Raw genomic sequence first — 25,324 nt, forward strand, 5'->3', positions numbered from 1 at the left:
AGCGAGTGTTACTTGCCAAAATCGTTTTATTGCATTGTTTAAACACTTCATACTACCCGGAACAGGATGGACATCCCCTCTTTTTAATCTATGCTCACCAGCTCTTTATTCCTCCTCTTCCTCTTCCTCGGAAGAGGAGGGGGCACATTCTCCACCCAGACACACACTCGGACAGAGCTGCCCCATCTGACAACTGCAGAGGTCTCCAAGTTCTGTGTCTGTGCTAAGATGCAAACCCAGCATCGCCACCATCACCACTAGTGTCCAGTCCTGTGGGATGGCAGAGACACATGCAGGCAACAGGGCCCGGGAGCAGCCTGGGCAGGAGAGACCCATCCTCTCTTCCAGGTCCTGCTCTCCACCTGCTGTCCCCAAACGTGCTTACCAGGGTCTGGCCTCTCCCACTTCAAAGCAGCTCTGGCAACTAGAATTTCCAGAAATGTATCTTCTCACTATTCAGGAAGCCTGAAGTCCGACATGGAGGTGTTGGCCCCCCTGAGGGTGGGTGTCAGGGACTCTTCCAAACCCCCGTCCTCGTGGTCGCCTGGTGCTCACCCTGCGTGGTGTCTGTCCCCGATGTCCCCCTTCGATAAGAACACTAGTCCCACTGCATGAGGGCCCGTCCTAACGACCTAGTTGGAACTTTTGGATATCAGCCCAGGCCCCATCTCTAACTAGGACCTCCTTTCCGGTCCTGCGGGTCAGGACTCTGAAACCGATGTGCACTTTGGGGATCGCAGTTCAGCCCCTGACACTCCCACCGCAGGGAGCCTCTTCACGGTCCATCGCCCGGTGAGTCCTGCAGACAGATCCATTTCCAAGGCCCGTCTCAGAAGGAAAACACAGGTAGCGCTTACTGGGGGCGACCCAAAGACACTCACAAAACATGAGGATCATCTATTGGCACCGCTACTGTACCAGACAAATGTCAGCAACAAAGAGAGGCCACGTTCAAAGTAAAGCTTCAGGGGACAGCGCTGTGCTGTTTGGAAACTCATTATACGCAGTGTCTCGGGCGCGAGGTGGAGGCTGCCTGGGCCGGGCTCGCCGCCCTCCGGGGGCCCGGGCGGCAATGCCCTGGCGCGGCGGGGTCTGGCGTTCGAGGACGCGCAGCAGGGCGGTGCAGCGGGCCTCGCGCGCGCCAGGCCACCTCCCCTAGTCGCGGGGCCGCGCCGGCGCCGGGGAACTTCGCGTCCTGTCCGCGCTCCCGGACGCCAATAAAGTTGCGTTCCGAGCCCACCGGAAGACGGGTCGTCATCCGCGACGCGCCGTCGTAAAAGCGCCGGTCTCCCAAGGCGACCGGTAACGCGGCGAAGATGGCGGCTCTGGTGGCGGCGGAGGCCGCGGCGCCCGCAGGCCCGGCAGAGCCGGCCGAAGCGGCGGAGCTGAGCCGAGCCCTGAGCCGCCTGCTGCCCGGACTGGAGGCCGACAGCAAGCTGGGCCGGCGGCGTGCGCTCGAGGCGCTGCAGCGCGCCCTGGAGGCGGCGCGGCCCGACGCGCCAGCCGCCGATCCCGCCGCCTTCCAGGGCCCCTGGGCCCGCTTGCTGCTGCCCCGGCTGCTACGCTGCCTGGCGGACCCGGCCGAGGGCTGCCGCGCGCTGGCCGCGCACCTGCTGGCCCTGGGCCTGCGGCGTGCTGCGCGGCCCCGCGACGCCCTGCCGCGCCTGCTTCCCGCGCTCGCCGCGCGCCTGGCAGGCCCCGATCCCGCGCGCCGCCCGCCGCCTGAGGCTTGCGAGGAGTTGCGTCTAGCGCTGGTGCAGCTGCTACGGCTGGCGGTGGACCTGGGCGGTGCAGCGCTCGCGCCCCACCTGGACGACGCGGTGCGCGCGCTGCGCTGCACGCTGCTCGACCCCTTCTCGGCCGTGCGTCGCGAGAGCTGCGAGTGCGCGGCGGTCCTGGCGCGCGCCACGCCAGGTGTCTGTTTCGCGGGGGAGAGGAGACAGGACTGCGGGCGGGGGTGGGAGGCGGATCTCGCCCACACACCTGTCTGGGCCGCCCCTGCTTGGTCCCCAACTGCAGTCCCTTCTTGGGCTTTCTTTCCTCCTAACGCTTTCACTTCTCACGGTTTTCAAAATGCGGAGCCCACTACTAAGTTCACGTGGGCCCGCCCCTCAACAGGGGACTAACCCAGATTCTGAAAGGACCACACTTGGACACACACTGCTCAGGCCTGTCCCTTCTTTTCATCCCCAGTTCTCTCTGGTGCCCACCTGCCCTCTGACTTACTGCCCTCTGGCCTGGACTGCTCTCCTGGCAAATGGAGGGAGCTCGATTTTCTCCTGCTTCCCACCCATCTCTTCTCCGTTATTTTAGAAACACTAATCTGACCCCGACTTGTCCCTTTCCCCAGCATCTGCCTCCCCAGTTAGTCCTGCTCATGGCATCAGGCTGGAGTAGGAAGTGGGAGGGGAGCACCTGCCCAGTCCTGCTGGGAAGGCTTTCAGGAAGAGAGAAGCCTTAGGGGGAACCTGGGGGAAGGGCGGTCAGGGGGGACCCAGCCTTGAGGAATAAGCTTGGCAGATAAGGAGTGAAGAGGAGGCCAGAGGGAAGAGGGCGGGGCAGGCGGGAGTAGAGTGTGGAATTAAGTGCCGCAGGGAGCCCTGGAGGGTGTGGAGGAGGGGCCTGTCCTAGGGTGCTGGCGGTGAGAGGTTGCAGAAGCCGCTGGGGACATAACTAGTCCAAATTTAGATGCTGTTGGCTTGGACTTAGGCAGGGCAGTCGGCTAACAGACAGGAAAATGGGCCCACCATTGTGAAGGGAGAGCCGGCAGGATCTCCTGTGGAATTCAGTGAGGGTTGAGAGAGAAGTAGACGAAGGAAGAATGGGGCGCTAGGTGGTGTTGTTTCCAGTGTGGATTCAAGTGGTATGGATTCCCAGGGAGCAGGGCATAGGATGGGCTGCAGAAGGCCGGTGGGGGTCACAGCTGTTAACGTCTTCCCCTCGGCCCTCCACCGCCTGTCCCTGGTTCTGCACAGCTGGGGCAGGGGGGCTGCTGCTCATGCTTCCTGGCCACAGTGGGTGTGCTCCCTCAGTGGACTGGGGGTTTCGGAAGGGAGGGGCCATCCGTGCTGTACCCCCAGCATGTGGCACGGTGCCCACTGCCCTCTGGGAGGACGGGCTCCTTGAGTGCTGAGTGAAGGGCTGTTTCTTCTGCTTAAAGCACCACCCCACCCACCACCACCCTGGGCCTGCCTGCCCGGGGTGAGGGCCTGTCCTCTGGAGCCTATCACCCTGGGCCGCAGGAGAGTGAGAATGTGCCCAAAGAGTCGCTGAAATAGCCATCTAGAGATGGGTCTCAAGTCAGGGCAGAGCGGCACAACTGGATGGTCAGCCTGGCCAGGCCAAGGACCCGCCCTAGTGCTGGGCATCTGCCTCTGGGCACAGCCAGAGGCTGGGGTGTGAACTGTGTTATCCTGGCTCGGCGTCCTCCTTTTGGTCAGCCTCCCCCTCAGGCCCTCCCCTTCCTTACCGTCAGTTGTGGCCATTTGGGTCACGTGCCCGCTCCTGTGTCGGTCCCCACACCGAGCCACAGGGACCTGGGTGGGGAAGAAGGAGGCCCCAGGGGCCATGGCCTGTCCTGGGTGCCCCGGAGTGGGCCGGGCGGAGGGGCCTGGGAGCAGCCCTGCTGACCGTGGCCTTCTCTGCCCTGCAGACCACTTCCACATGCAGTCGGAGTCTCTTGTCGGCCCCCTGATGCAGAGCATCTCCCACCAGCACTGGAAGGTCCGTGTGGCTGTCATCGAGGCCACCGGCACGGTGATCCAGTTTGGCAGTGGGAAGTCAGTGGATGACGTGCTTCCTCACTTTGCTCAGCGGCTCTTTGATGACGTCCCCCAGGTACTGGGAACTGCAGGGTGTGGGACTGTGACACCTCTCCCTCTTCTTTGTTAAGGTGTTCCCATGGCACCAGATGTCCTCGCCTTAGCCCCAGGGGCCCCGGCTCGCTTCTCTGGGACACTGGGTATAGGTGAGATGTCGTGACCCAGTGTTGTTGGAAAGAAACATCGATGTGTGGTTGCCTCTCACATGCCCCCTGTTGGGGACCTGGCCCGCAACCTGGGCCTGTGCCCTGGGTGGGAATCAAACCTTCGACCCTTGAGTTTGCAGGCTGGTGTTCAGTCCACTGAGCCACACTGGCCAGGACCATGTGTTGTTCTTCATCCCGGGGGGTGGAGGAGGACCCTTTCCTCCCAGGAGAAGAGTCTTGGCCTGCAGTTTGCAGAAGCGTCTTTGGTGAACCCCCACTGGGCAGACTTAGTGAGGAAGTCGCTGTGGCTGGGAGTCCGGGTCGGGGAGAAGCGGAGGGACTTGTTCCACTAGGCTTTGGGTCTTGCTGGCCTGCAGACAGATGCAGAGGGAGTGCTGACTTTCTTGTTGGCAGGAGCCATGTCAGAGGACATGTTGGCTTCTCACACATCACAAGGAGCAGGGGGAAGGCTGCCCCCACCCATGGAAGGAAACACGAAGGGGACCTGTGTGTGGGGGGGGGTGCTCCCAGGCAGGGGTCCCCCAGGAGGAAGGTGCCTTGTGGCCTCTGGGTGCTGGCAAGGCCCCACCCCTGGCAGTGGAGGAACTCTCAAAATAGTTCCATGTTAACATACAGATGTACCAGTGACCCTGAGAAACAGCCATGAGCAGCTCTCTGCACCTGGCGTGAATGCCGTGCTCCCTAAATAGCGTCCCTGTGAGGGCAGCACTCTATACTCGACCGACTGTGGAAAGTGTGAGTCACAGGCATGTGGCCCTGGCCCCAGCGTCGGGAGGGTCTGTGGCCATCTGAGAGCCGGGACACCACCAGATGGCTGTGTGCCCTTGAGGTCACTGTTCTGTTTTCCGTGGAGACAACGTTTCTGGAACTCCAGTGTATGACTCTTGCTACTTACTGTTCCAGGAGTGTTCTCGTGGTCGAAACTGTTCTCACTGACTCACAGCTTCTCCAAACTCGGCCTCCTGGGCTGCATGACCTCCAGTTCGCACCAGCAGGCCTGCCAGGAGGTCACTGGTTCCATGTGCGCTCCCCGCGCCGGGCAGGACCTGGGACGCTGCCACTCTCACAGATGGGGAGCGTGGGCCGTCCACTCCTGGTACTCTCCCCTGCAGCTTTGTCACCTGGTCTCCAGGACATGTCTGAGGACGTGGAAGGGGGGCACCGCGCTGGCTTTCTGGCCAGAGGATTGGTTCCCACACAGGAGGCTGCAGACACCTTCTAGCTTTGCAGTGCGAGGTTCTGAGGGTCAGGCCCACGCCCAGAGGACTCGGGCTGGGGCGTTGACCGTGGCCCCAGCCTTTCCTCTCCAGGCCTGAGATGGCCCGCGAGCTGAGCGAGTGCCCGAAGTGGCTGCGGGAAGGGGAGTGGGGCAGCCGTGCCCGTGCCCACACGCACCCCCGGCGCTGTCCTTTCCTGGCTGAGCCTGTGCTTTCTGCCCCTGGCAGGTGCGACAGGCGGTGACACGCGTGGTGGGGGGCTGGCTGCTGGACCTGCGGGACCGGTACTCCTTCTTCCACAAGCTCTTCCCCTTGCTGCTCAGCAGCCTCGACGACGAGATGCCGCACATCGCGTGAGTGTGACGCGCGTGTCCTAGTGCCGCTTGTCAGCGGCCTGCCCTTCCTGAGCCGTCACCAACATCAGCTGTGGCCTTTGCTCGGAGCCTCTCACGGAGCCACCTCGTGCCTCACCCCCTGCGGTCAGCGGGCTGTGAGAGCACAGGCCCAAACGGGGCTTGGGGCTCAGACGTGGCTCCCCTGGGTAAGCCCTGGGCCCCGTGTGCGCCCAGGCAGCTGTCGGTGAAGCCGTGAGACGCCCAGCAGGGCTCCTGGCAAGTTCTCAGGACGCTCTCAGCACCCGGCCCTCCCTAATGGGGTCTGTCTGTCCTGTTGGTCTGTCCTGCAGGGATGAGGCCGCCAGCCTCTGGGAGAAGGTGGGGCTTCAGTGGCAGAAGGAGAATGAGGAGGACCTCAAGGACAAGCTGGACTTCGCCTCTCCCCCTCCTGCCCATCACCCCTCTCCAGGTGCGCGGCCTCCCCCAGGACAGTGACACGGGGGGCAGCCAGGGAGAGCCTCTGTCCACGCAGGAAGCAGTGCCCGGCCCAGGCTGTGGCAGCCAAGGGCTGGGAGGCTCTGTGGGCAGGACGAGCATTCTCAGCCTCCCCGGTGGCCTGTGGTGTCCTCCACACCCTGGGCCAGCTCTGTCCTGAAGGGGCCTCTGCAGCGGTCTGAATGGCCACAACAGATGTGCCCCTGGCTCCCACGGAGACCCTGCCCAGGTGCGTCCCTAGTATGAGGACGTGGTCAGCTGGGAAGCACTGGCCGCTTCCCAGTGTGTGTGGCCAGAGTCAGCCCCTGCACACAGGTCTTGTGGCCTGTGTCCTTCTCTGGGGCAGGTACTGAGCAGTGGAGTGGTGGGCGCGGGGCTGGCGTGTGCGCGCGTGCGTGTGTGTGTGTGTGTGTGTGTGTGTGCACGGACTCACAGGCTATCCCAGGCACTGCGGCCGGTGGCAGGTGAGGTGTGTCGCCTCCTTGTGGGTGTGTGGCAGGCTGAGTGGCGGGCGTGGCCTGTGACGCCCTCGCAGGGCGCTGAGCGTCTCTCCGTGGGCTTGCTTCACACGCTGCACACAGGCTGCCTTCGGTCCAGCCCGGTGCTCCGTCCCTGTTCCGAGTCAGGTCAGCCCGTCTCCTGCCGAGGGGTGTCAAGGCTGCCGTGCACATGCTGGGCCCAGTCCTCTGCCAGGCTCATGAGGTGCTGCTCTCCTCTCCTGTCCTCAGCTCGTCCCCACCTGGCGGCCCCAGTGGGCACTGTGCTCCCCCTCCCCTGCCTCCCATTCCTGCAGCACACACTGTGCTGCTTCTGAGCAGACCCTCGACTCCCTGTTTCCCTCCGCGAGGGCGGACTTGTCTGTGCCTGCAGCGCGGCACCTGGAGCAGGTGTGCCTGGACCAGTTCGGGGTCGGCTCAGCAAGTACCTGTGAGATAGATGGTCTCACTGTGGCTGAAGTGCAGACTCAAGCAGCTGGACAGTCAGCTCTGACGAGGTGATGACTCGCTGCTGGGAGACACTGGGCTCCAGCCTCGGGCCTGCTGACCGAGCAGGGTGCAGCCGGTCAGGTCCCATCAGGCCCATCTCCCCGTTCCCCAGGGAATGAGGCTTGAGCTTCCTGTCACAACAGTGGGATAAATCCCCAGCTCTGGAACAAAGCCGCGTGCTGGGAAGACGGGCCAGTAGTCACCTGACCAAATGGCCCGCCAGGACAGGCCACACAGCTGTCTGTGGCTGTGCCTGCCTGAGGTCGGGGGCGACTGCCTTCCGGGGCCCTTCTGCTTTGAAATCACCCTCCTGTTGAGACGGTTTTCCCTGGTGACGCTCGAGTGGAGAGGAAGCCTCTCTTCACAGCGGCGCGTGGCTTGCCCGACCTCATGACACAGGAGAACAGAGTTGGTGGCTTTAACTTGCGGTGGCAGGGAGTGGCGCCCTAGGGCCGCCTTTGTGCCCACCTGTCCCTGGGGCCCGGGCTGGCCTCTCCTGCTGCACGTGTCACCCGGGCGCCCACATAGGAGCCATCAGAACCACTGTGTGGAGAAGATGGGGTGGGGGGGTGAGGCGAGGTGTCCGGGGAGGCAGGGTCCGAGCCCCAAGTGTGAGGAAGATGGCGACTGCCTACTGTGGGCAGCACCCTTCTCGGGCGGCCGGCCCTTCAGCACGTGTGCACAGGGAAGGGCAATCGCTAGGCCTGTCTTGGGGGCCCTGCCTTTGTGCATGGCGGAGCCGCCTGCCAGTGGTGCAGGCTTGCGAACTCAGTCAAGGCAGACCTGCCGCTAGACTTGGGTAAACACATTAGGAAATCGATGGTCTGTTTTTCTGCTTGCAGTTAAGTGACGTTTAGTCTGACTGTGCAAACCATGAGCTGAGTTAATGTTCCATATGCTTCTGACCTTCCCGTCTGGGTTTCCTGCTGACCCTTCCTTGACCCAAGAGACAGGAGAGACATGCTTATAAAACAAAGTGAGGGGGTGGGGGTGAGGCCCTGAGCTCCCCGAGACTGCTGTGCCCGCACCGAGCTGGGCCTGAAGGCCTGGCACGTGCGCTGTGGCCCGCAGTCCTCCAAGGGAGGCCCGCACCCGGACGCAGCAGGGACCATGCAGAGCACGTTGGGAGTGCGGGGCTGGCCTGTGACGGGCCCACACAGACCTGCAGTGAAGCCCCGAGTCAGCCGCTCTGAACGTGACTTCAGAGTTAGGAGACATTACTTGGTAGTGGGAAAACGGGGTAGAACACAGGAGGCAGTGTCACCATGAACACTCAGCAGGGTCCTCGAGCTTATGCACCAGGGCAGGAGGAGAAAAGCACAGATCAGCACCGGCAGCACCACGGCTGTGCTGGGCACTGCGCGTGCCACGAGCAAGGCTCTGTGGCCATAGGCGGCAGGCAGACACTCGGTGGGGCCCCCTGTGCTCTGAGTGGGGCTCTCTCAGGCGCCCCATGAGGGCGGTGCTCTGTGCACACGGTCTGTATGCACCGAGCAGGCGCTCTGCGTGCAGGGCGGGTGATGCCCTTGAGTTTGGTGGTTGGCCGCCACCGCCCTGCAGAACATGCCGACACACGCAGACCTGCCCACTGGCAGGTGAAAGTGTGGTGAGGGGCTGTCGGAGCGGAGACTCGGGCGTGGCGCTACTCACCTGGGTGCCACAGGTGCATCCTTGGGACTTACATCCACTGCTACTGCTGCAGGGTAACGGCCTCACGTCGTTTCTCAGCCAAAAGTAGTCGACACCACAGAGGAGTTGGGAGGTGCCAAGAACGAGACCTCCAGGCACCACGAGGGAGAGTGGCGTGATGACTCCCGAGACGGCTTCGCTCATTCCCTGTGTGCTCCCAACACCCACCTTGGTGCGCAGCAGAACAGAGACTGGCTACCTGGGGCATTCGAGTCGCGTCCACAGCAGGGTATCGCAGTGGCCCAGCTGGACATGGCTGGGGGCCACTGGCAGAGGCGTGGACGCGTGCGTCGTGGTCTCTCCACACACGGGAGTTACTTGGCCCTAAAAGGGATGAAGTTCTGGTGCAGTGTCACAACGTGGATGAATCTCAGGAACATCACACCTCATAAAAGCAGCTCATGTACTTGAAATATCTGGAAAAGACCGAACTGTAGGGGGCGAGGCAGGGGTGTGACTGCAGACGGCTCTGGGCGAGGTGTGGGCGCCCCAAAAGGCTGTGACAGTGCTGGTGCAGCTCTGCCAGTTGGCAGACCCTCAGCATTTGTGCAAGTTTCCATGATGGGACGAGGCGTGTCTCCGTGATGCTGCTCCAGCAAACCTACCAGGCCAGGCCCATGTGGGCAGGCTGTGCGGTCTCTGGGCATTTCCTAAGGACTCCTGCGCCCAAGGAGGAGACAGGGACCCAAGGCTGCAGACACAGGTGAGCTCTTGCCCTGTGCAGACAAATGCCACTGGCAGCCAGCCACCACCTGGGCCATAGCTCTGACTTCACCCCTGAATTTCCCTGAAAGGAAGCGCTTCCCTGAGAAGCGAGGAGCCCCTGGGATGCCGCCCATGTCACTGGCTGACAGTTGGGCTGCCCCTGCGTGAATCTGCCCCTGGCCACTGCACAGGCGCCCTGCATGGTAAGCAGTCTTTCCACGGGTCCCGTTGGTTCACAGCAGCTTTCATGCGCAATAAGGTGTCATTTGTTTACACCTCAGGTTCTGTTTACTGTCTGCGTGACATGGGGAAGCCCCTGGGATTCACACTCGGGAGAAAGAAGGCTCAGTTCTGCTAAACTGGACGTTCAGGAAACCATGACCTCAGACATTTTGGTGCCAGAAGTTTGAACTCACCCTGAGGATGGAGCCGGAGTGGTTGAGATCAGCTGGTGTGACAGTGCCTGCTCTGCTGTGAGCACAGCCTCGCGCCTGCCGGCCAGATGACGGCAGACGTGCGAAATGCACATAAAGACAAAACGCAGCTGCGCCTGGGCTGGAAAACCCACTGGGTGAGGGGGCTCGGCTGCGGCTCTGCTGCTCAGGGCAGAGGCCAGGAGCCCCGGTGTGGTTTCAGCGCGAAGATGACAGGAAGGAAGAGAGGCTGCCGTGGGCGTGTACACGTGGTCAGCGGACATGGGAGGAAGGTCCAGAGCCAGGGCGGTGAGCAAGGACAGGACCCAGTCCACGAGTTAGGCTCAGATGTGACCAGGACCCACCGTGGACCCAGAGGGGAGACTGAAAGCTGTGGACCCTCGAGGACAAGCCTGCATGGCCTTCCGTCAGGGGAGCTTCCGTAGGCCCGTCATCAGAAGCCCCCTCCGTGAGAGAATGACCTGACAGGTCAAACTTCATCAACATGAATCCCCCCCCTTCCCCCGTGAAAACCTCATTCAGAGAATGAAAGAAGCCACGGGCTGAGAGAACATATTTGCAAATTATACAGGCAGGGACTTGTGTCCAGAATAGAGAGAACGCTTAAAACCCAACGGTCAGGAAACAGTCCAGCCCTGGCCAGTGGGGCTCATGGGTTGGAGCGCAGTCCTGTAACCGCAGGCGGGTGGGTCTAGTCCTGGGTCTGGTGTGTGGGAGGCATCTGATGGATGCTTCTTTCTGGCATCAACGTTTCTCTCCCTCTGTCTCACAAAGCAATGAAAAAACTGTCCTCTTGTGAGGGTTAGAAAAAAGAAAGTCTGATTTTTTTTAGTAGCCAAAAAGGGCTTGACAACACTTCGCTGATGAAGACATGCAGCTGCCAGGTAAGCAGATGAGAGGGGCTCCGTGATTCATCATTAGAGAAAGCAGGAGGAGCACTGGCCACTGTGCTGGCGCCCACCCCAGACCGCGCACGGGGGGCACTGGGGAGGACTCCGAGGAGCCGGAGCTCACACCAGCGGGATGAGACCGTGCGGCCACTTTGGAAAAGTTATTTGGCAGTTCATTAAACTCTACAAATTCGCACTGGCCACCGGCCTGAGGGCACCCACCCCGACACGTGAGAGCAGTGTCCACAGACCCGCCCTGGCGGTTGTCGCAGCCTCAGCCCTGCCAACAGCTCGGGAGCCCTGTGTCCTGGAGGGCTGCTCAGCCCTGCAGGGTCTCAGATGACTGCAGAGTGAAAGAAGCCAGGTGAAAAGGCACATGCTGTGCTGTCTGCCTGTCAGGAGCATCCTAGAGCGGGCAGTTTGCGATGCCAGCAGGTCCGGGGGCTGCGTGGGGCAAGGGCGGGAGCGTAGGGTGAGACCAGCACGGGGGGCTTGTCAGGTCAGAGGTGTTGTCCTCTGGATTCAGTGACGGTCCTGTCAGCAGGGCAGCTGCCCCGCACACCTTGCTGGGAGCATCCTGGCGTGAGTCGGGGCACCTTGTCTTTGCTGCTTTCGAGCCAGTTGCATTTTTAAGACCTCAGAATCGAGCCCGCAGTCCTGCCACGTGGACCATGCATCTTTTTCTGCACCAGCCACCGAGACACTGAATTTCACGGTTGGTTTTTACCTTTTCCATCCAGAGCGGCGCCCGGGGCTGGGCTGTCGGGAGCTCGTCTTCAGAAACCTCTGCAAGATACTTCCCGCCATCTGTCACGACATCACGGACTGGGTGGTGGCCACGCGGGTGAAGGCCGCGCAGCTGCTGGCCGTGCTGCTGCTGCACGCGGAGGACCACGCCACGCAGCACCTCGAGGTCCTGCTCCGGACCCTGCTGCTGGCCTGCGCGGACGAGGAGCCCGCCGTGGTGCGCAGCGTGAGTGGCCTCTTCCAGTCGCACAGACTTGGGGTGGGGGCAGGTTTGCGACCCAGGTGAGGCTCCTGCAGCCGCACGCTGGCGCCACCGCCAGTCCCCAGAGGGCGAGTGCTCTTCTCCATCCATGATGCCGCAGGGCGCAGTTCCGGGGACAGGCCTCCGTGCATCCTCAAAGCTGCACTGCAGGGCCTGGGGCCCCTCTTAGGGACCCCGCAGGGACGGAGCCCTTCCACTAGTCCCACTTGCTGCTGGAGAAGCTGGGGGTGGGGTAGTCCACCCTTCTGGGGGCAGCCCAGGCCCCTCCCAGCAGCCCCCTCAAGTCTCAGCAGCATCTTCCAGTGCACCAGGATCGCCCAGCCAGACGCCCTGGCCCGTGCCCTCACCCGCTTGTCCCCACAGTGCACGCGGTGCGCGGAGCTGATCGGGACGTTCGTCAGCCCGGAGGCCATCCTGAAGCTCATCTGGCCAATGCTGAAGAAGTCGCCCTCTGCGTCCGGCCTCCTGGTGCTCGCTGCGGTTGTCCAGGGCTGCCCGAGGGAAACCCTGCAGCCGCACCTGAGGGCCATCGCCACAGAGCTGGCGGGGACTCACGTCCGGCAGGGGTCTGAGGAGGTGAGTGCAAGGGGACGGGCGTGCAGTGATTCTCAGGCCTTTCACCTTCCAGCCCATAAACTGCTGAAACTGCAGCCACGTATTTATTAGTCAAAAAGTGCTGTGTGATTTTGGCTTGTTCATATGGACAGCGGTTGCATTGGTTGTTTTTTTTACTTGACAACCTATGGGGCAGAGGTCAGTGCCCCTGAGTCAGCAGTCTGGTGTCCCCCATTGTACAAGTTGTCCCAGGGCATGACTGTTGATGACTGGGGCGTAGGCAGTGCATCCGACCAGCAGTGGTGGCCAGGACGCCTGCGCCTTAAACGTGGATTGGGGGTCACTTCAGAAACCAGTCACCCTCCCAGACCCACCCACCCCAGGCCTGAAGGGACTGGCTGCAGGAAGTCAGAGGCGGGATGTCAGCCCCGACCCAGGGCTCACGGGGGTTGGGTGGCCGTGGCAGGCAGGGGCCGGGCCTGAGTGGGCCACACCAGCTGCTCCAGGAGGCAGTGCGTGCCACGGAAGTGTGTTTACGTTCAGTAACACAGAGTGTCACGGAAATGTTCAAAATGTACGTGAGTCAGGAGAACGCCCCTGGCACCCGCCTCCCAGCCTCTGAGGTCGCCCCTCGAGTCCTCACCTGGCCTGACGTCTTCCACCTTTCCTGGGCCTGTGCAGTGGGGCCTGGGCTGTTCTGAAGCAGACCCTCGGGCCGAGTCACCTCACTGGTCACGTCTGTGTGACCATGTAGGGTCATGGACACGTGAGAGCTTTTAAAAGCACTAGAGAAAACCTAGGAAGCTGTCACCAAGAGTAACACAGGTTCATTAACTTCCAGCCTGGTTTCCGTTGCATGTTGTATACACAAGCCCCTGGGGGTTGGGGCGCTGGACCCCGAGGCCCAGCACTGCTGCATGACCTGAGTGGCCTGGGACCACAGCTGACAGGTCCCCACTCTGTCTGCAGCTCCGCTACGGCCAGCACCTGCTGCTGTGTGTGCGGGCCCTGGTGTCTGTGAGCCGTGAGGACTGCCGGGGGTGCGGCTTGCCGCTCCTGCAAGTGCTGCTGACCGTGATGGCGCTCCCAGGGGCTGCGAGCCTCGGCAACCAGGTGAGCCTGCGGGATGCTCCAGCCCTGCTCCCTGGGTGCTGGCACCCACCTCTGAACGTCGTTTACATCTGTCTAGAGCCCTGAAGCTCCCCTGGTCATGCCCAGCTCTGCTCCACAGGAGCATAAGGACGGCTTGGGGCAACTTGGGGAGCGGCTGCCTTTCTCACAGACTGAGTGCTCAGTGGCTGCCTGCTGGTCTGCCTCCTAACCAGGGGTGCGGCCAGCCTTGACCTCACGTGAGCGGAAATCCAAGTGGAAGCTGGGTCTGCAGCCCCAGCCTGCCAGGACTCACTTCCGAGGGCTTGCGTTCTGTTCCTTCTCGCAGGGACGGGGACATGGCTCACCTGGTCACCCCCACAGGTTGTGGCAGGGTGGGGGCTCAGAGAGTGGGGAGGGGACTCTCCCAGCCCATACCTCACACTTTGCAGGTTCAGGAGACCGTGGACATGCTGGCCGCAGCAGAGGGCGGAAGTGACAGCCAGGACCTCTACCGTGAGCACACCGGGCCCCTCCTGGAGTGGCTGGCCGGGTCCCAGCCTGACTGGACCGCACACTCCCCAGAGCTCCTGCAGTTCAGCGAGCTGGTTGCCCATGCAGGTGAGCCCCCCACAAAGCAGAGTGCCCCCGGCAGGGTGTGCTGCACCGAGGCCACTGTTCAAAAGCCACTCACAGTCACTGCCACTGTGTGGAACAAGTATGCAGAAGGCTGAGGAGGCCACCCTGGAGCTGGACTGCAGCTTGCCAGGTCGGCCCGGCACAGGTGCTCACGGCTCCTCCGTTGCCTGTGACCCTCAGGCCAGTCTTGGGCTTGTGTAGTGCCCGGCAGCAGCAGATGGTGGTCGCTGGCTGCGGGAGCCCTGGGTCCCCCCCTTCCCACAGGTCCCCCACCAGCACCCAGTGAGGCCTGTCCATGGGGCGAGTGGTGCCACGTCCGGTTCTCTGGCACAGGCAGTATGCATGCACCGAAATTCAGGGAGGTTCTTAGCAAAGAAATTTAAGTGATTTTCTGCATACGAGGCAGGCAAAGCGGACTTACAGTTGTGAGGGTGTGAAACAGCCCACTCTGGGGTTATTTGTGAATCATCGCGTTTCTTGTGTGAACAAGTGCAGGCCTACTTTCCTGCCCTGCCTGTCCTGTGTCCAGGTGAGGAAAGTCAGTTTGCCCCTGTGTAAGTGTGACAGCAGTTCTGGGTCCTGTAAGCTGCAGAGTGGGGCTCTGAGCCCTCCCGGCCCCTCCCTCACCTCTGGGTATGGCAGGTATTGTGGCAGCTCTCGATTAGGAAGGTCCCTGCCGTCGTTGTGGCTGGGCAACCTGCCAATCAATCATGGTCCCTGGACAGTGCCCGCGGCCTGGCAGCGGTTCGTCCCAGGGCCCGACAAAGAAAGAAACCAAAGGCCTGGAAGAAATCAGAACGGCTCCTGGTTGGCCTCCTGCGGAACCTCGTTTCTGCGTCTGGAGGCCGAGCGCTGGCCCTCATGGCCAACGCACTTTCCTGCCTTGTAGCCTCGTTCTCCTCTCCTCAGAGTGTCTGCAGGGGGGGCAGAGACACTGCTGAGCAGGGAGCCCCCTACCCCCTCTGCCCAGCTTCTTTCTGGGCCTGGTGTATTCAGTTTTGAGTGTTTACTGAATGTTTCCCAGACAGTTGCACAAGTCAGGTTATTCAGTGCTCACGGCGCAGGTGGGGACGCGGGGCACACGCACCTGGGAGAGCAGGCTGGCGTTCTTGGCAGGGAAGCTGGGGTTCGAGTTGGCAGCACCTGCGGTAGTCTCCCGAAACCTTCCGTTCCAATTTGCAATCTTTAAAAGTACTTCTCACGGAGGGAGCATACCTGGTTGACACCTGGGGAAACAAACCTGTCTGGGCCCACGTCTCACGTCTCGCCAGGGAGGTGTTGACAGGGTCACGGGAAGTGGCTGGTTTTGAAAGCGCAGTTTAGTAACGCAGGTGTGTTTTCTCTGAGACTTTCCGCACGTTGTGCATGCGGGGTGGGCTGAGTGTGCATGGCATTCACCCACGTGGGGCGTGTCAGCGTGCATGTGCGTGGACCTCAGAGGAAGGTAACCACTGTGTGCCGTGCTGTGGGGGCGTGGGTGACGTCCTCTTTCCTCTCTGTTCTCTGCTACCCCGTGTTCTCCAAGTTCCCGTTCGGAGCACATGCGGCTGCAGTGAACAGAAGATGGAGCATTTGCATGGTTTTCACCCTGCAGGTTCCTTTAGTTCCTTACGTGCGAAAGTTCTGCACGGAGGCAGCTCTCTCAGTTTGATTGTGCAACGTCTCCACATGGAGAAGAGGGGGCTGAGCAGGGGAGAGGCAGAGGCCCAGCCCGTCCCAGGGCTCGAGGCCTGTGCTCCCGGGTGAGCCCTGCGCAGGTGGGCGCTGTGTCCACAGTGCAGGTGGGAGACACAGCCCACCCATGATAAGGAAGGTGGGGTTGAATGGGAGGCCACCGTCCCTGGGTTGGATTAGGCCCACAGTCAACGGCGCGCCCTCGGTGGTGGTGGCAGGAAGCTGCAGTTGGCGTGGCCGGCAGCACCGTGAGCAGCCAGAGCTTACGCTTCCAGAATCATCCGCCTCTTCTGAGCTTGTTGTCCAGCTCAGTCACACTTATGAGAAGCTGGCCTGCAGAAATCACGCTAATGAAGGAGAAAGCCATGTGTCAGAACAACTCGGGGCGCATTCAGAAGTTGGAAGTGGCCCAGATACCTGGCAGGATGTCCCCAGCACGACAGCCACCGCAGCCCACAGAGGGACAGGGTGCCGCGCAAGTCCCGCTGGCAGCAGGAGGCGTCTGTCCATGGCCGTCCATGCATCCTCAGTGGGGGTCACGCCCCAGAGGCACCCAGAAGCATTCAAGGAGCAAGTTCCGGTTTGGGGCGTGTGTTTGTTGAGCATTCTGCGTGCCGGCCGGCCCTTTCCCCGGCCCGTGGGTGGGGGGCATGTGGCCCATCCCCTCCACCCACAATGACTTTGACTGCGAGATTCAAGCGCCTTTCCAGCTGGTCGCAGCGTGAAGAGAGGCAACCAACAAACCCAAACCAAAGGCTAAAGGGAGGCAGCCTGGCCCTGGGTGCTGGGCTGTAGGCGGGTCCTTGAGGCCATGGGCCTGGGGGTGGGGTGCATAGGGCCCATGAGGGCGGTTCTGGTGTGCAGTGCCTCGGTCCAGGGAGATCTATGTGACAGCAGCCACCTGCTCCCACTCCTCTGTGCCCACTCCAGGCTCCACCCACACCCTCACCCCGCCCGTGGGGCCTGGCCCAACCCCGTTCGTGAAAAGGCCTCATTGGACCTACTTCATATCAAGAAACAATTTTTCAAAAAAAAAAAAAAGCCAGTTTTCAGATGGCAAGGGCCAGCCACAGGGAGGGGCAGCTTCTGGCACAGCCGACTCTCCCACATGTTTTCATTTGTGGTGACACTGAGTTGTCACTGCCTCTCATGACGCGTCCAGGCCACACACTGCTGGCCTGCCTTCTCCAAGAGTTGTCTGCAGCGGGACCCCGAGCAGCTGCCCCCTGCCAGGGATGCGCTGCGTCCCCAGGGATGGCCCCTTCACCCACTGCTGTGCGGTTCCCTCCTTCCTCTGACGGGAGTGCCAAGAGGGACGCATGTCCCCATTGATGGGGGGCTGCCATGTGGAGGGGTCAAAGCGGCGGCCTCGGGGGACAGTGGTCACCCACTGGGCCTGCCTTGCTGCCCTGTCTGCTGTGCAGGAAGCAGGTGGATGGGTGGTAGTTCCTCCTCTGATGGGGAGCCGCCAGCTTTCATCTCTGCGCAGACGGGAGAGAAGACAAGCCCGGATGCCTGAGTGAACGCTCGGTGCTCGCCCGTGTGGACGCGCCCCGCTCCATGGCTGCGTTGGCGTCTCCAGTTCACGCGGCTGCAGGTGACCCTGTTCTGAGGGTTAGTCTCTAGGTTGGAGACATGTGAGGTTGCAGTCACTTCGCCTGCCGCCCTCGCAGTCATCGGCATCAGCAAAGCGCTGTGAGCAGGGGGGTCAGGCGACCCTCGTAGTCTAGACTAGAAGTCGGCAGTGGGCACCGGGCCTGGTGAGGGTGGGGCTGGGGGTCCTGTGGCTCGAAGCTCATGTCTGCACCCAGTCGAGGCTCCCTGAGTTTCCCGGCGCTGAGGACCTGGCCTGTGCTCGAAACCTCAAGCGCCGCCTGGGACACGCAGCAGTTCTCCATCAACCAACATATGTGAGGGAGGAGGACGTCAAGGTCAGGGGCAAAGAGGGAACAGCTCATATCATTGATTTCGGCTGATACTTAACACGTTGGTTGACTTTATTTTTTAAGGACTTGGAAAACTAAGTTTACAAATCGAACGATTAGAGATGGGATGTCAAGTTCATTGTCACGAGAGGAGGGAGGCCCATAAGCATTGCAGTTGCCTTCAAAGGGCCAGATGTAATATTAGGACTGTGTAACTGTAACTGCTCCTTAACTAGGGGCAAGGAGCTCGGTGCTGCCACTGAGAAATTAGGTGCTGGGCCAGATAAAACCAGGTGAAAGGCTGGACTTGGCCTGCAGGCCTTGTGTGTGCCACCTGTAGGTTAGCAAAATCGGAGGGTGAAATGTTCTCAGTCACCTCTGTCCCATCCTGCAGAAGGGACCTTCCCTCTGCAGCCGGGAGCGCCCCCTGTCTGTGCACAGGGGCAGAGCAGGTGCTCTGTGTTGCAGGCCCTGCCCTGGGAGAAGCACTGCCCCAGCTGGTCCCCATCCTCCGGAGCTGCCTGCAGCCTGACAGAGACCCCCAGATGCGCCTGAAGCTCTTCTCCCTCCTGGCCCGGACGCTGCTGAGAGCAAAGGAGACTGTGGACTCCCAAGGGTAGGTGCCCCCCACACACAGCCGCCCCACACTGCCCCCACCCCACACTGTCAAGGGTGGGGTGCCGCCACCACCCTGCATGGCCTCAGGCTGGAGCTTGCAGCCCCAGGTAGACGTTGAGGTCCGGGCAGGGAGTGTGCCACCCAGGGAGGCACTAAATCAAAGTCGCTGTAGTCGTTAAAATTCCACTCTGAAAAAGTTTCAGGGAACATTAACTATTAATGGTTAATGCATTAGCTATCTTCAGGTTTAAAAGCCTTTTGGTAGCTTTCAACCTGAACGAAGAGTTGATGGGATCACCATGGACAGGGAAGCTTTTGGAAGAGCTTTCAGGCAGCAGCACCGGCTGCAGCTGCGTAACTTTGAAGCAAAGGAACGGGGTGGGGGGGTGGGCAGGAAGCCCTGGGGCCCACCCAGCCCCTTTGTTCCGTCAGCAGAGATGGTGTGGGGCGGGGCCTGCAAGCCTGTGTCTGGGTCAGGTAGATGCTGGGAGCTGTCTAGGGACCCATCCCGGGAGGGAGCTGATCAGCGCAGAGCCGTGCTGCGCTGTTGGGAGTGTGTTGGGGGAGCATGGTGTTGCCTGCAGATGCCTGGGCTGTTCACTGTTCTTCCCCTGACGCCGTAGGAGCTCTCTGCTGTTGGGCCTCGAGCCAAACGTCTTATTGCAGGAACTCCACTTCCTGCCTGTCTGCAGAGACTCGGGCTCGTCAGGGACCATAAAGGCATGCTGAGTGCGGCCCTGGCTGCCGTCCCGGCAGCAGGCGGGCCCGCGCCTGGACCACCTGCGAGGCTGTCCGCTCGAGCGGCGCCCAGCCCTGTCCCCGTCCCTAAGGACAGTTAACCTGCCAGGTGTCTGCTGCGTCTGGACGAGGCTCCTGAAGGGAATTGCACTGAGCTTCAGCACTGAGAGAGATGGGTGCTGGAGGGAGCAGGTAGTTCAGTGCAGCTGTGTGGGTGGGGTGTTGGCTGTTTCCACAGTCGGAAAACACCACCACCAGGTTTTGGGCTTCAGGGCTATAAAGGGATGACTGTAAAATGTGTCATCGACTCATTGGAATGAAACGGTGGAAAGGGGACCATGGCTCCCATTCGTCTGTCAGAGTGTCTGTCCTTTGGCTAGCCCCACGGGCTCTGCTCTGGGGGCGAGTGGGGGCTGCGACTCCCACCTGGCATTTCCACCCAGACTCGAGAGTCTGGGGCAACACCAGGGCTCAGTGCTGGGCTGCTCTCTCCACAGAGCCCTTGGCCCGGGCTCTCTGTGCCTGCCCTGGGCAGGGGTGCCTGCGTGTCTGGCTCTCGCCCCCCGGGAACATGTTCTCAAGGAGCCGGCAGGCAAGCTGCAACCTGCACCTGCTTCCTCGTCTTGGTGGGGGGAGCACCTGTCCCACACACAGGCGTGTGTTTTCTGTGCACAAGAGAATTGTTTGTAAGTCCAGTGCTTCTACTCCCCAACACGGAATTACCTCCAAGGGCAGTTCAGACACGTGGTTTCTGGCCACGTTAGGAGACTGCCTTGGAGACAGGACACAGGGCTCGGTCTTTCTGAAGAGCACGCCTGTGCATCCCTTCCAGAAAACCACAGCTCCCTGCCTAAATATTACAGCACATTGGAGACCTCACTGAACACGTGCGGACCATCCGAAGCCAAACACACTTTTCAGGTTTGCGGCCTCCCCTTCGCCAGCAGCTCTGCAGCACCCCCTGCTGGAGGCCACGGCCCTGCACCTGCAGCCTGAGCCCTAGGTGTTCCCAACAGCTGGGGCCAGAGCACTGAGCAGCCTTCGAAATGCACTTTGCAGCAAGGCTGGCAAATAATGAGTTGTTTGTTCAGGAAAATATGTCTCGATCTGTGGGCAGAGGCCCGTGGGGGCAGTGGGGCCTGTCAGCAACGTGGAGGATTGTCTCTGGGTGGTGCTGAGAACTCTGGCCCCTGCAGTTCTGAACCACCAGGTGACAGGCTGGGGCTCTTCATTTTTGTCTTAGTGGCACGTTGCAGTGGTTGGTCACCATGGAGACAAAGTCCCCTGTGAATCAGAGGGACAGTTGCGTCTCCCTGTGTCACTGCGCTCGGGAGCCTCACCAAGGTGGAGGCCGTGTGGGCAGGACCTTGGGCCTGTCTCCGTAGAATCATCACACATGGGGGTGATGGATGCCGCCCCTGGTGACGTGTCTCAGGTGTAGCTTGCTGTCCTCCTCAGAGCTGGGGCAGTGACTGTGTAGTCCCTGCAGCACTGTAGGCTCCTGGGCCCCAGGTTGTCAGGAGGAGCCAGCTTTGGCGGGCGCCTCCGCAGGGAGCAGCCCCCTGCCCCTGACCCTGTGCTCTGTGCTCCCTCTGCAGGCAGTTCCACAGCTACCTTGACACCCTGGTAAAGGACATCATGGCCCCTAACCTGCAGTGGCGAGCAGGGAGGACGGCTGCTGCCATCCGTACGGCCACCGTGTCTTGCCTCTGGACACTTGTCAGCAGCGACGTGCTATCAGCCACACAGGTCGGGCTTGGGCGTCCCGGGCCCATGTGGGGGCAGGGGGCTCACCCCATCTCCCTGGCCGCAGTGGGGAGGCACCCAGAGCTGTGCTGTGTGCCCCTCAGGAATGTGAAGGGGACCCTGGTGGGCAAGCAGTGGGGGGGTGCAGAGTCTGGGGCACATGTTTTGTTTGCTTGGGCCATCTCAGGTTTTTCTGAGGCTGACACATTGAATGTTGCTCCTCACAAGACAGATTTTCATCGCAGGAACCTAAGCAGATTGGACCGGCCCTGGCTGTCTGCATCATGCATGTTGTCTCCCTGTTTGGCTGACCCCGGGGGGCAAGGGAAGCAATAGAAAGGGTGTAAACGCATGTGCCCTACTCTTCTGGTGAAAATGCCTCACCAGGTGCGGGGCTCCCCCGGTGCACGAACGGCTGGGACTGATGTTAAACTGCCCCCAGACGATGGCGGCCATTGCAGGTAGCCACCCTGGTGAGGAGCGGCTACATAGGGTTCGGGTCTCAGTCAGGCTTGGTGAGTCATAGATTCTTAAGAAATCAGCTCACCAAGTTAAACAAAAATTGTTCAAATTATCTAGATTTTAAAACACAGGTTCAAGTCTGCTTATGTAGAAATTTCAAACAGTGCCCCAGACTCTGTGTTACTTGCACGAAAATGCAGTCTGTCGCCACCAGGCAGTCACGTGCCAGGTGCGTGCCTCACATCAACATTTACACTGACCGCAGGCACAGGACGTGCGGGAGACGCTGGCTCCCCAGGTGCTGACCACCCTGGAGGAGGACTCACAGACGACTCGACTGACTTCGTGCCGAGTCATCGACGCATTTGTAAAAGCCTCTGGTGATACAATCGATCCTGACAAATTCATCAAGATTTATCCTGGTGGGACATTTTTCTTTTCCTAAGCACGAGTATACATTTGACAGGTGTTCCTTTTGTAGGAAAATTGAGAAGTGCTACTTGGACTTCCTGTCACACTGGTGCTAAGAGTGCAGGCAGGGCTGTGACATCACACCACTGAACAGCTACCCTGAGGGAGGAGACAGAGGGATGGGGCTGGGGGCAGGGCCCAGCAGGAGCATGGTGGGGTCCCCACAGCAGCCAGGGTTCTGCCTTCACCAGGCAGGGGCCCCTCAGCCCACACCCTGTGCTACCCTCCCTGCAGAGCTGCTTAAGCGGCTGGATGACACGTCCCACGAAGTGAGGCTGGCGGCAGCTTCCGCCCTGGCCAGCTGGCTGCAGTGCATCGGGAGTGGCGCCGGGAAGTCTTACTACCAGAGCCACGTCCAGCACCTGTACCGGGAGCTCCTTGTGTACCTGGACGATCCCGAGAGCGCCATTCAGGACGCCGTCCTGGGTAAGCGAGCCGATGACTGGCACTAACGGGAAGTCCGTTCCATGCGGACGTGAGTAACGTGTTTGAAAGATGCTTTTTCTGAGATAAAACGCTGAGTGAGAAGGGTGTCATTGGTGTCTCCTTCGCTGTGCAGAAATTGTTAGTTCGAAGTAGTCCCACTTGGTTTTCTTTCGTTGCCGTTGACAGACGAGAGATGCCTAAAAAGACCCTGCCAAGAGCAATGTCAGGAGTTCACTGCCTAGGTTTCCTTCAAGTTCTGTGACTTTAGGTCTTGCAATCAAGTCTTTAATCCCCTGAGTTTGTTCTTGTATATGGTGTAAGAGGGTGGTCCAGTTCCGTGGTTTTTGCATGTATCTGTCTAGTTTTCTAATAGACTCTCCTTTGTCATAAATTAACAGACCTTCTGGGCTGAGTCCTCTGTTCCATTGATCTGTGTGTCTGTTTTTATACCAGTACCAGACTGTTTTGAGTTCTGCAGCCTTGCATTGGCTTCTGGCATCTCAGGGGTGTCTGCTGTTTTACAGAGGTCCTCAAAGCCGGCGGCAGCCTGTTCCCCGACCTCCTGGTGCGAGAGGCGGAGGCAGTGGTCCACAAGCACCGCTCGCCCACTCGCTGTGAGCAGCTCCTGCGGCACGTGCAAGCCGGGCCGCCCACCCAGTGACCGCACTGCGGGGCCGGCTGGCAGCACCACCTCTGCAGGTGGGCTCGAACACCAGACCCCCGTCCCCACCAGGGTGAACCTGGTGGTCTTTACAGCTCACAGCAGCCAAGGACATGAACGAGAAAACTGTGACAGCCAGAAGAATGTGTTTCCTGAGAAAACCGCCCTCCACTTTTTGAGCCGCCCAGCAGTTTCTAAACTGATATTCAGCAGGTGGTCCTGTTCCTATGGGCTGTCTGTGCAGGCCATCGGCAGGCTGCCAGAAGTCCACGCTCACCCAAAATGAAAACTGGACGTCAGCTGTGCACACTGCAGCACGACCTGTCCTCACTCTCCCTTTTTTGAAGGCGTGTGTGCTCCTAGGCTGGGGATTGCTGCTTCTCTCACTTTAGCACCTGCTGCAGAAGTTCTTGACCATTTCAGAAAAGCCAGAGAGATGGAAAGGAGACTCCGTCCTTTGTTTGATTCTGTCTGTCTGTGTGTCTGTCTGCTGGCCCCAGACACTTCAGTGAGCAGACTGAAGGGGATGAGACCCTAAGAACTGTCATTGGTGGAAATCTCCCCACTTGAGATGCACTGGAACTTAAGTGTGTTGTGGGTCTGTTCGGTCAGGTCTTGTTTAGGCCACTAATGCTGACAGTGTTGAAAAGAGACTGTTTAATCAGATTTCAGTTGCTCTCTTATAAAGAGCAGTAAAGTAAAATTGTATTTTATTCTCTAGCACTCTCTACACCCAAGTGCCTGAAAAATTTCACCGTAAGTGGTTTTTATTTCTACAAGCCAAATACATATGTTAACACAAGGGGGGAAATGCTGTATTTTCCAACAATCAAATATTAATGTTTATGCTTTGGTGTTTGAAACTTAATTAAAATATTTATTGTAATCATTTTGTATACCTGTCTTTGTGTGTTTTGGTAATTGATGGATATTTTTTCAGAAATCACTCATTTTTCCCTTAACTGTAACCTCACTGAGAAGCCAGCCTTGAGAACTGGGGGGCCTGCAACTTAGCACGGTGGCCACCACTCATTTTCAAGCCCTCTCTGGACACTAGGGGGCAGCAGCTCCCCTCAAGAACACAGGGGCTGCAGCCAGAGGCCCTGGGCTCATTCTCGGGGAGGCTGGGGTGTTGGGACTGGGGACCAGTGGCCTGGGGAAGAGGTGGGGTCTGAGTCTGCAGTGCAGACTTGGGTCACCACAGCCCAGGCCCCACAGGACGTGTTCCTGACTGCACTGACGTCATCACCCTCCTGGGTCCCCTCCAGTTCTGATGATTGATGGCTACAGGGAGGGATTTGGGAAGTCCTCAGGCCTGGTCTTGCCCAAGAATTAGTTCCCTAATTGCTCTCTGCCTTCAGCATCCTCTGCCTTTCCTTCCTCAGCATCGCCTGGAAACTTGTTAGAAATGCCGATTATGCCCTGGCCGATGCAGCTGACAGGAGCGGAGTCCCATAAACCGAAAGGTTGTGAGTTTGATTCCCAATCTGGGAACAAGCCTGGGCCAGTTGATGTTTTTCTCCCTTCCTCTCTTTCTAAAAGGTAAATGAAAAACTGTCCTCGGATGAGGATAAATAATAAGTGCTAATTACCAGGCCCCGAGCCAGACCCGAACCAGATGGGTGGGGCCCAATGGTCAGCCCTCCGGGGGCTTCAGATGCCCCTGAGCACAGCAACCCTCCACCCCCACACCCTGAGCACCGCATATCTTCACGTCCCACCAGAAGCCCCACCTTCTATCTTGGGTCAGCCATTGGTGTCACAGGAACCAAAAATAAGTGGCCGTGAACTTACTTGGCAGAGAGGACAACACACTTAAGTCCTTAGTACCCATTTTGTTGATGGCTTCCTTCACTGTGCAAAGAACTTTCAGTTTCATATAGTTCTGTTTCTGTATTTCTTTCCTTTTGTTGCCTTTGCCTGAGGAGACGTATCCAAAGAGATCCTGCTAAAAGTGATGTCAAGAGTTTACTGCCCATATTTTCTTCCAGGAGTTTTACATTTTTAAGTCTAACATTGAAACATTTAATCCATTGTATATGGTGTAAGAACTGGTCCAATTTTGATTTTTGCCTCCTTTGTTGTAGGTCAATTGACCATATAAGTGAGGATATATTTCTGGCCCTGTTCTGTTCCATTGATCTGTCTGCTTTTATGCCAGCACCATGCTGTTTGATTATTGTAGCTTTGTAGTATAGTTTGGTGTGAGGAAATGTGATACCTTCAACCTTTGTTGTTTGTGGTTTCATACAAATTTTAGAGAAATTTAATTTAATTCTGAGAATACCTTTGGTATTTTGATAGGGATTGCATTGAATCTGCCTATTGACTTAGGTAGTAAGGACATTTTAACAACAGTAATCCTTCCAAACCAAGAACCAAGAGTAAAGTATAATCTTCCATTTCTTTGTACCTTCAGTTTCTTTCTTCAATGCCTTGTAGTTTTCAGAGAACAGGCCTCTCACCTCTGCTTGTTTTATTACTGGCTTTTTTAGAGAGAGAGAAAGGACAGGAGAGAGATCGGTTTTGTTGATAAGTTCAGTGATACATCATTGGTCCCCTCTTGCCTGTG

General features: G+C 59.3%; 1 protein-coding gene across 1 annotated transcript; it reads left to right on the forward strand.

Moving 5' to 3' along the window:
• The first annotated feature begins 1,177 nt into the window (after positions 1–1,177).
• DNAAF5 (dynein axonemal assembly factor 5) lies at positions 1,178–23,641 on the forward strand. Its single transcript, XM_037137860.2, has 13 exons — positions 1,178–1,914; positions 3,653–3,837; positions 5,434–5,558; positions 5,891–6,009; positions 11,480–11,712; positions 12,112–12,324; positions 13,273–13,416; positions 13,845–14,013; positions 18,099–18,246; positions 20,585–20,735; positions 21,460–21,616; positions 21,900–22,091; positions 22,616–23,641. The coding sequence occupies exons 1-13, from the start codon at positions 1,317–1,319 to the stop codon at positions 22,750–22,752; spliced, it is 2,571 nt and encodes an 856-aa protein (XP_036993755.2). The 5' UTR covers positions 1,178–1,316; the 3' UTR covers positions 22,753–23,641.
• The last annotated feature ends 1,683 nt before the right edge of the window (positions 23,642–25,324 follow it).

The sequence above is a fragment of the Artibeus jamaicensis genome, unplaced genomic scaffold (genome assembly GCF_021234435.1).
Source record: "Artibeus jamaicensis isolate MK-2021 breed Jamaican fruit bat unplaced genomic scaffold, CSHL_Jam_final scaffold_3151, whole genome shotgun sequence".
Classification (NCBI taxonomy): domain Eukaryota; kingdom Metazoa; phylum Chordata; class Mammalia; order Chiroptera; family Phyllostomidae; genus Artibeus; species Artibeus jamaicensis.